Genomic DNA, 10,674 nt, shown 5'->3' with positions numbered 1-10,674 from the left:
GTAATGGAATCTGCAGTAAAGTTAACTATGGTGTCAGGTCAAGTTCTATAATATAATAATAAGCTAAGCTCACTGTTTTATCACCTGTTTATATAAATGCTCAGCATGATGAAGAGCAATAAGTGAAATCTAAGCTAAAAATTATCCGCAGACTTTGTGTTAGGTAAAAAGGTATAGAAATTATGGAATCATTAGACATTTCATAGAGGCCAAAATAACCTAAAGATTCTGTTCTTCCACTTTCTGATCCATAAACTTTGACGTCTAACATTCACTTATTAGCAATCATGTTTTAGCATCAGGACACAAACTATTAAAGACAAAGGAAAGGAGTTTTCTTAACAGCTAAAAAAGGTAACTGTGCTAAAATAATGTAAAATGAAATTTACCGTCTTCTAGTCCTTAGATAGGAAGCGGCATATTCATGGGAACAATCACTCCTGAACTGTGAACATGATAATCAAACAGTGAGAAAACAAAAATCCACTGCGGAAAAAATATCAGGACCCGAAACACCAGTTATTTTCAAAATCCTTGCGCTTGAACATACTGATCGTTATATAGTAGTGAGAAAGAAACAGTATTGAGGGGCTCCTCGTTTACTTGTATATCTTTGTGCCAAAGGATCTTTCCACATAAATAAACATGTCGATCAGGAGGATGATAACAGATTCCCACTGTACACAATCTATGTAAGATGAATGTACAAACTCAGGCTATTGTGACGGAAGAGAAAAGATTGAATCATTGAAGTCACATTTGACAGTTTCTTAATGAAGACAAAATTTGCAGAAAGTAATACAGGGAAACATAAGGAGCCCCATGACAGGCTAGCTTTGTTAGCATAATAATGACTAATGCTTAGATGCTCTTTCTTTGCACTAATATATGTTCTAATCTTGCTTCACAAGTTAGAAAGTGAGATTTGGTAAAGTACTTTAAGTCAGAAGGCTCCAATTCCCTGGCCCAGGAGCAACATTAGTAATCATTCTCCGTCCAATAGCTGCAAAGTCATAACTCAACCGGTAAAGTGATCAAGTTTAAAATCAGAAAACTTTGCGAGCACGTTCAAGGTAATAACATAGTCATATATAATATTAGTTTTTATTTTCATAGACGGAATTTACAAATATATGTGCCAATCATGTAGCTTGGATTGTTGTCATTATATCTGTAAACAAAAATTAAAAAAAAAAAAGGAAGATCAGAGGAGAATACCTTTAAAGGTCTTTTTTTTAACGATGTATTATTATTCCGAAATATTGGTTCAAAGTTTTCTGTTACAGGGAAGTTATTTACAGAATATTGCGCATAATTAATATATATTAAAAAGAAAGAAAGGCCTTTTCTGAATTTTGAAGAGGATAAAGTAACGAGGGGTTTTCTCTCTCCCTCCATATACTTCCAATAGAAGACCCTTTATGTGACCATTCGGTATAAAGCACAGAAGCATGTGCGAAAAGCATCTGCAAGATATATATTTTATTGCAAATTATTTCTGGTACATGAAAGTTAATTGAAACTAAAATATGGAAGAGAAGGTGTGGGCCACCCTCTGACTTCCACTTACATATTCTAAAGATATAAATAAATCAGTGAGATTTCCAATCAAAAACATATCCTCACACTAACAGTCTTATATTGAATACTATATCTCAATTATTCCTTCGGATTAGATTTTTTTTTTTTTAAGGCAGTGCCAACTATATTAGCAATATATGTAGTAACATGGAATTAAAAAAAATAGCTCTCTTTTTCTCCTACAAACAACAAATTTCCTTCTAGTTTAGTCTAACAACAATCCCTACATTGAGCAACCTTGTCCTTCCTAATCACACTTTGCCACCCTCAGCATATAATTCTTCAATTATTACAAACTAATATGGTTCAGCTGGTCCCAATATTTTGCCACACCCTGCATCATTCTGCATTCGGCTGGCCCAACAATGGCCTTTTTCTCTCTCTTTTGGAGGGTCATCTCATCTTTCTTTCCTCCTTTCCTTCTCTGCTATCACATTTTCCCTCTCTTTCTCTCTCTCTAGCCAGATGTGCAGAGGTGACAACTTTACAAATTTATGTGGGCTTCTGTGTCTTCTCTATCTTTGATGTTATGAAAATCTTATCGTCCCCAACTTGAACAGGTTTGATAAGATATTTGTGTCCTAGTTTCGTGCACCAATTTGTCACCGTTAGTTATCTGAACGTTCCTCCGAATGTTGGCGTCCAAAAATCAACTGCGGTTTCTTGAGTCACTGGAAACGTACTCGACATCGGCACCAGACATAGACCTCTGCTTCTCAGATCTTGCTTCCCACCGTCGCCTTCTTTAGATTTACCAGGACTCTGTATTTATATTTTTTAAAAAAAAATTACGTAAAATAAACACGGCTGTTCTATAGGTTGTGATGATTTAAAACTATAAACTAGTATCATTATTACCTGTTGATGCTGTATGGGAGCTCCACTTTTCATATACGGTGTGCTTAAAACCTAGAAAAGAAAAAGAAAAGCATGTAAGGATAAGACGAAGCTTTGTGCTATTATTTTAATCATATAATTGCACAGTAATAGGTAATGGGGGTTACTGTCACTTGTTCATGGAGGAATTTGATGTATTCAATGGCTTCAGAGAGCACCGAGGCTGTATCGGTCTGGCACAAACAATATCACAAAGTATTTCAAAACCCATTGATATAAGTTGCAATTGTGTGTGTGTGTATACGTATATGTAAATATATATATATATATATATAATTCTGTGATCATGAAATTTGCGAGGGGTAAATGAATGATCATTCTCATCACCTTTCCGAAAGGCGAAACCAATTGTTGAAGCGCAGTGATTCTGTCCCCCATCTTCTCTTTTCTTACCTGTTAATTAAAACCCGAACTACGGCTTCATATATCCATGTTTATGGATTCAGATGCAACGAAAGACAAAATCTTAAAAAGAAAAGAAACAGCAACAATGATGATAAGATAAAACGTCCTTTCTTGTCAAAACGAATTGATTACCTTAAACGCTGGCAAAGGAGACGGTGTTTCGTTCCGAGGCCTTTTGGGTGCTGCCTCGCTCCCACTTTTCTTCACCACGCTACTCGACTCCCTAACTTCACACATATTCTGCAAAACCTCACGTTTATGGTACATTAATGCATTAACCACAAACGCACACTAAAAGATATTATAGAGTATGTGATGGTAATGAACCATACCTTGGATTGAACATCGAAGCTTGGAGAAGGGAATGGAGGTTGCAAAGAGGGAAAGAAGCCAGATCTAGCATCTTTAATATTTGAGGCCTCAGAAGCGTTCCAGAAAGGAGCGTTGTTTGTGAAATGCAACTGATTGTTATTATGGGGTGGTTGTTGTTTTGGAGGTGAAGCTCGCAGAAATTGAGGAACTTTATTAGACCATGAAGGCATTAACTGATCGTTACTGTTCAATCCGTAGCTTGTTTGGTATGGAAAGTTTATCTGGCGATTCTGGTGATGATCATACTGGACTTGACTATTGTTATTATGATCAGGTGGTAATAGTCCTTGTAATATGGATGAGTTGCCATAAAAATCCACCTGAAAGTTAGTACTAGATGCTAAGCCTTGGGTGGTTACAGTACTTTCCCCAGAACTATATTGAGGACTAAACTGCGTTTGATCTAAAGAGAAACCCCGGTTTACTTGTTTGAACTCGTTCGTTGAAGAAGACGACTCAGCAGAAAACAACTTGTCCCTCCACTGAACTTGAGACAACCCCATGGCACTTTCTTGCTGAAAATTCGTGCTTGATGCGTTCAAGAAACTGCTCTCCCCACCTTTCTCTGCACCTCGGCTAAACGACATGCACAAAGTTACAGACTTTTCCTCACGGAATCAAGTTCCGTACTCATCATTAACATAATATCAAAAGAAAGGAGATCTTTATGGAGTGCTGCACTTACAGAAAGGAGGGTTGATTCCAGTCCAGAGGTTGGGAAGAGAGGCCTAAACCCATCATATGCAGGTTGGGGTCGGAGGAAGAAGGTGAAGCCGCCATGGAAGACCTTGGCTTGAGGTCTTGATGAGACGACATATCTGTATGTTGCCAAGCGAAGTTGGGGATGGAGGAGGAAGATTGAGAAGCCTCAGTTTCGAACCTGGAGTTTCTGGCTGAGTCCCACCAGTTTCCAGTGGCTTGAAATTGATCTTCCGCCATGGCTGGTTAGTGAAGATGGTGGTGGGTGTGGCTGCTTCTTAAGAGCATCAGATTCTTCTTCTTTCTGAGAAGAAAATGAATTTAAAACGGTTCGCAACTTCGCAATATTTATATTGGGAGGTGAAGAGTGAAAGACCAGGTTGAGGGAGAATGAGGGCAACAGGACAATTCAGGGAGCGCTTGATTAGACGGGAGAATTAAAAGCGTCTTTTTTTAACAAAGAAAAAAAAACTGAATTTCTTCGATTCTTTTTTTATTTACTTTCTCTTTTGAGTTTTGACTCTATTTGGTTAAAATGCTCAATTATATATTCTCTGCCGAATATTGCTGGTTTGCTATCAACAATCAATCAATTATATTCTACAAATCTCATTAAAAAGAAAGCTGCACTCTCTCATCAGCACTTAGATCAATAATAATTGACTATTTTAAAATTAATCTCTAAGAAATATAATTAGATTAAATGCTTTTTGAAAATTAACTTTTAATAAATTTTATTAACTTATTAATGTTTGATCGGTGCTATTTAATTTCCTCAACTAATTGCTTTGTTTCCTTCCATCGGGACGTCCCTTTAATATTACCTCCTTTTAATGTTTGCTGCTTTTTTTTTTTTGGAAAAATAAAACTTGAATTTAAATATGCATAAGATTGAATTTTTTTTTTTTTTTAAATAGGACTAATGAGTTACCCTAATAGTCTTTTCTTTTCTTACATTGGGCGAAAAGAATAAAAGTATCGTATAAAAAGGATAAAAGGGCGTATCATAAACCTCCATGAACACATATTGGTAATCAAAACATGCTTTCTACGTACATTGGGAGTAGATAATCATAGAATAATTATTATAGTTTCACTCCTTTAACTTATTATTACATATATATATATACATGTTGGCAAAAAAAATTTTTTATATACACACAGAGACTATAATGGATTCAAATATTAAGTCAAACATTTTTTTCGAATTAAAAATGAAGATTGAACATACAATAAAGCAACAAACCAAAAATTAAAATCTTTAAAACAATTATAAAATTCCGATAGAGAGAATTAGGGGTGAAAACAGGTCAAGCGATCTATTAAAAACCTATAGCCTAGCCTATATTTAGCCTGGTCTGTTTCAAAACAGAAAAAGACTTAGCCCTCTTTGATGGTCTATTTAGTCTAAGAGGTGAGGCCCAAAGCCTGTTAATCCTGTCATGTTTGGCTTGGTCTGCTTACTTATCTTAATTTAAATTTTAAGTTGGTACTTATATCTAGTCTTATTTCAATTTTTAATATATATACTTATGACTTGTTTTTAATAATATTAACCGTAATTATAATTTCAAATATTACTTATGAGATTAAAATTTAAATAAAATATAACAATAAAAATAATTATTATATAGTATGTATATTTTACTTTTTTTTATTAGTCTATGTATTTTTTACCATGCATTTTGAAATTTTTAAAATTACAAGTTGTTTTAATAGGCTTAGGCCAGGCCAGACTCAAGCTGAAAAAAACACCTATAACAAGTCACAGGTCAGGTTCAAGCCAGCTTGTTGCTAAACAGACCTGGCTTGTTAAGGATAAAATATGGTCTAACCTGACCTATTTCCACTCCCAGAGAGAATAGAGTTTGTAATTCCCTAAAGTTGTACTTAATCAACTCAGATCAAGATTCTTATAATTTTTTCATTAAGGAGTCAATTATAGAATTATGGCCGATTTTGATAACAATAACTATTTACCAAATGTTATTATTGTCATACTGATGAGACAGCATTACTTACATTAGCAATATGTCATCTGCGAAAATCTTAATTAAAGTTTATCATATATTTTTTTAAGGACTAATTTTTTGAATAAAAAAACTAAAGGGGCCTTAACTCAAATTAGTCATAAACTCTCTGAAAAGCATAAAGTTATTTTCCTACCCTAATATAGTACTTGCATTTTTTACTACAGAAAAGGCATTAAAAATTGGATGTTTTAGTGAAAACAAATGAAATATAATTGGAGTTGAAGAGCTTCTTTTAAAAATAAAAATTAATGATGGATTGATTAAACAATTACTGAACTCCCAAAATATAGAGCAAATTCAGTTAAAAATAATACGGAGTAAATAGAATAGAATCTTCCGGCGACAATTTAACTTTAATTAATGTTCTTAATTAGTGAATATTACAATAATTGATATGTGTGTATATGTGTTGCATCACCTTCACCTCCTTAACATTCATCCAAAAAGCTAAATTGGATTATTGTCTCTCTCAAAAACTCTGACTTAAAAACTGCATGTAAGTTATTAAACAAATACAACTAGGGGATGTATTAAAAAACGACTGAATATTTACAATTTCTCGACATATAAAAACACAGGTATATTCGTTGAGACAAAAAATAAAATGCGAATTTAAAAAAAAAATCATCAATCAAAAGTATCATATATGATATATAAACAATACAAAAACTATAATAAGTTGTATCAGGCATAACCACATAAGTGTATAACTTCCTCCATTCTTAAATATGAGCCCTAAATATACAGATTTCTAGATATAATTAATTAATTAATACTTATGTTCAATTTTTTTTAATAATACATAGATTTGGATACCTCCTTAATTTGCGTATTTTTTGATATTAGGTCTTATATCTGGCACAGAGTGTGTGTATATAACTTAGACGAAAGTACATTGACATTGTAAGTAATCTTACCTCTTATAAAGAGGATAACATAAGTTTGAATCTCAGAAAACGTATTTATTAGAAGAACTTTAACTTGAACTTTCCTTCTCATGTCCAAAACGATTTCAAAATACTCTGATTTATAAAAATAAAAAAAGAAGTAAGTAATATAAATTAAAATATGCAGTGATCAGACGACTGAAGCGTCGTAATAAAATATTTTAAAATACATCATCAACCAAGCCGAAAATGAAAAACTGTGGTATAGAGTATCCGCAGGGGGACAACTGGCTGGAAAGACCATAGTTTAATTTGTAAGCATACGTCGTAGCAACTGTTTTTTTTTTTTTTTTGGGCGTGAGTAGTCAAATTTATTGAGGAATCATAATCAATATATATATATATATATATATATGCACACTCTATATTACGACATTTTAATGCCCTTTTGTTTTAGGAATCGTGCCTTTATTATGACAAGGTTGAATTGTGGCGGGTAAAACCGAGTTGAATATTGTGGGTCAAACCACAATTTGAAGCCCTTATGTCATTCTGCACCACTAATTATGTGTATTTTTTTTTGGCCAACACACTAATTATATATAATTGATTCATATTTATTTCAGAGTATCAATTTTCAGAATGCTGATCATTATACTTAATTAAATATAAGAAATTAAAGTCAGACACAACCACTTTAGACGTTCCCTATAAAAACCTGTAACTGAAGAATTAAATTTAATTAATTATTTTCAAAAGTTATGATTAATCGACTGTTTAAGGTTCCAGATCATAGAAACACCCTATAAGGACGACGAGAAATGCCTAAGGGAAGTGAGATGGGGAAAAATTGTAACGCATCAATATCGAAAAACTCTAATAATAAAAACATTACTTTCTTTTTTTCATATTTTTTATTTTCTCAAAATTCATTTTGTATATGGAAAATTCAGCCAGGAATTAGGCTCGGGTAAGTCTTGGAAGGAAAGGGAAAGCATGGAGGCTGGCATTTGACAAAATTCTCCAAAAAGTAAACATTTTTATTCTGTACGCAACGGCAAGAGGAAAAAAACATGTACATGGTCGCAGGTTGGTGAAATATTCTTATACGTCTTCTTTCGTTTACTTTTTCCCATCAATCCATCGCATAAAGTCAATTTCTTATTAGGCCCCCAGACGCCACGCCAATTCATTTTCTTGTAATTTTCGTCTTTATTCTCATACTTTTCCAAGAGTCTTCCTTCATATTTTTCACCTCACTGTATAATTATATTAGTAATTTTTTGGGGGAAAAAACTAGTGTAATACTTATATATATATTTGAAAAAACAGACCATGTGACTGCCAACATTAAAAGTCTAACAAGATGTGAGGAACCAGTTTCTGTGCTCATCACTTAGATGAGCACCAGAAACTCATCAGATCTAGACTATTTATATCTTATTTGAATGGTTCAGATTTAAAATCTTTAATTAATTATTTTTAAATAGAAAAAATTATTTTTTGAAAAAAATGATAATTAAAAGATCATCACTGTTTTAAATTCCATACATATTAAAATAATTATTTTGAATAGATAAAAAAAATCAAGTCTGAACCATTTAAATAAGATATTAAAGATTCAGATCTGATAAGTTTATTATAATGCTTATTAATAAAAGAATGAGCACCAAACACCGAAACTGATTCCCAAGATATGACGTTAACTCAGCCAACAACTTGGGTAATGGCTTCACAAGGGACCCGAATTGCTCAAATGGAAGTGTGTGCGTGTGTAGAACCAAAGCTTAGCGCATTAGATTAGTACTTGAATAAAAATAAAAAATGAAAAAGTAAATAATGGAATTAATAAAAATGGCTGAGTGACGTCCGATTTAATATAGAGGCAACTGGTGCATAAGGTTTCTCTAAACAAGTTCTGGCAAAAGACGAGTATAAACAGTCTTATCTTGAAAGCAGAAATACTTCTTCGAAGATTTGAACATGCGATCTTTAATCTCTAGATTACATGTAGAGATTTAATATGGTTGTTAATTTGGGAAATATTCCGGTCAAAAAAAAAATTTGGGAAATAGTAATAGCACAAAGTAAAATACGAGTACCTTTCCAGATAACTGATTAAAAAACATTAAAAAAATTAGTTAAGTTTATTATTTTTAATAAATATCGGTAGAAATTCTTACAATAAATAAAAATATTTTTTAAAAAAACTATAAACTTAAAAAATAAAACAAATTAAAATTGTATGATTATGACCAAATCTAACCGCCTAATTTACTTTTATATTAAAGACAAAAAGTTAGTACAGAAAAGTAGAGCGGAGAAGTGAGGTGAGAAAGACGATAGATGAGAGGCGGGTGGTGGTGATGCGGTACGTGAAAATAATGAGGGAATTGAAACACGAGTCAACGTGTGGGGCCGGGACGGCGTGCACGCGTGTGCGACATGTGGGACCTACTTGAATGCCCCCAGAAGCCTCAGCCTCCCCTGCCTCTTCAGAGTCAGAGCCCTGAAAATGACTCCTTCCCTCCTCAGTTTGAATATTCTCACCTCAATCCCATTCTCGCGTCTCCATCATTTTGGGTACTCTCTGTTCTCTCTGTTTTTCTTCCCCACTAGAATTAAAAATATGACAAATTTTCTTATATAGTACTACTTTCGATTCTTAATATAAGATCTTATTTGATTTTTATTTTGTTTTTAATATAAAACCTAATCCATTTTGTTTTTTATATTTATGTATTTTTTTTCAAGGTAGCCCTTATAATAATTGTAGTTCTAATCAATATAGTTGATTAGTAAGGATATTTTAGGAAAAACAACACCTATTTATTATAAATAACTAACTTAACTTCTTTCCTTAATCTCTTCAAATTATTAATTGGGTCTTATAATTAGGATCGGAGGAAGTAGTTAGACAATTCATTTATACATGTTAAAAAGTAATGAATAATTTAGTTATTTATAATAAATAATTTTTTAAAAATTTCATTTCTAATTATGTGTGCATTAATCACATCCGAATAAAAACATCTTTATTATATATAATCAATAAAAATAATTTAAAAAAAATATAAATTTAGAAAATAAAATGAATCAGATTCATATATTTAAAATCATTTATCTGCTTTTTATATATACTCCTTCGGTCCTAAATTTACACTGTAAAATGGGTCTTATATTTAGGCTTGGAAGAATACTTAGGACTGGAGACAATAATCTTTAACATCTTGATTAACTCATTATAGCTAAAAAAAATCAATATTGAGAAAAGATATATAAAAAGTATATACTCCTCCGGTCCTTAATATAAGATCCAATTCTTGAGTTTTTTGGTCCTAATATAAGACCCAATCCATTTTTTCTTTATATTATACATTTTTTTCAAGATAATCTTTCTAATAATGATAGTTTTAGCCAATATACTTAATAGAAAGGATATTTTAAGAAACACTTTTATTATAATAACAACTTAACTTACTTCCTTAATCTCCTCAAATAAGTCAATGGGTCTTATAATTAGGACCGGAGGAGTAATTTTTTGCGTGATAAAAAGTTATATAAGTGAGCATAATTAAATAATTTAGTTTGGGAGATGAAATTGGCTATATGGTTTCTTGGCTATAACTCTCACTTATTCACACCACTGCTTAATTTCGTCGTTCCTCAATGAGTTTTTTTTTTTTGGGGGGGGGGGGGGTCACTCCTCAACTCATTACTCTTTCCTTTCCTTTTCCTACGTTTAATCACCATAGTTAACATTCAGGCCAAAAAATTACCATAATTAACCTATCACCAAT

At 32.4% G+C, this 10,674-nt stretch overlaps 1 protein-coding gene across 2 annotated transcripts; it reads right to left on the bottom strand.

The window, feature by feature from the left end:
• Positions 1-1,758: 1,758 nt before the first annotated feature.
• Positions 1,759-4,272, bottom strand: LOC114720351 (transcription factor bHLH123-like). Of its 2 annotated transcripts, none has more exons than XM_028906001.1 (7): positions 3,941-4,272; positions 3,216-3,831; positions 3,016-3,123; positions 2,806-2,871; positions 2,586-2,651; positions 2,440-2,490; positions 1,759-2,343 (listed from the first exon to the last, which is right to left on the bottom strand). In XM_028906001.1, exons 1-7 carry the CDS (start codon positions 4,192-4,194, stop codon positions 2,194-2,196), a joined length of 1,311 nt encoding a protein of 436 aa, XP_028761834.1. In that variant the 5' UTR covers positions 4,195-4,272; the 3' UTR covers positions 1,759-2,193. The 2 variants fall into 2 exon arrangements, with proteins under 2 accessions (XP_028761834.1, XP_028761835.1); XM_028906002.1 differs by having other exon boundaries at positions 2,592-2,651.
• Between the last annotated feature and the right edge of the window lie 6,402 nt (positions 4,273-10,674).

The sequence above is a fragment of the Neltuma alba genome, unplaced genomic scaffold (assembly GCF_004799145.2).
Source record: "Neltuma alba isolate B1F8T4 unplaced genomic scaffold, ASM479914v2 tig00011974_pilon, whole genome shotgun sequence".
NCBI classification, from domain to species: domain Eukaryota; kingdom Viridiplantae; phylum Streptophyta; class Magnoliopsida; order Fabales; family Fabaceae; genus Neltuma; species Neltuma alba.
The sequence above is the reverse complement of the archived record's forward strand: the minus strand, read 5'-3'. Positions and strand labels throughout refer to the sequence as shown.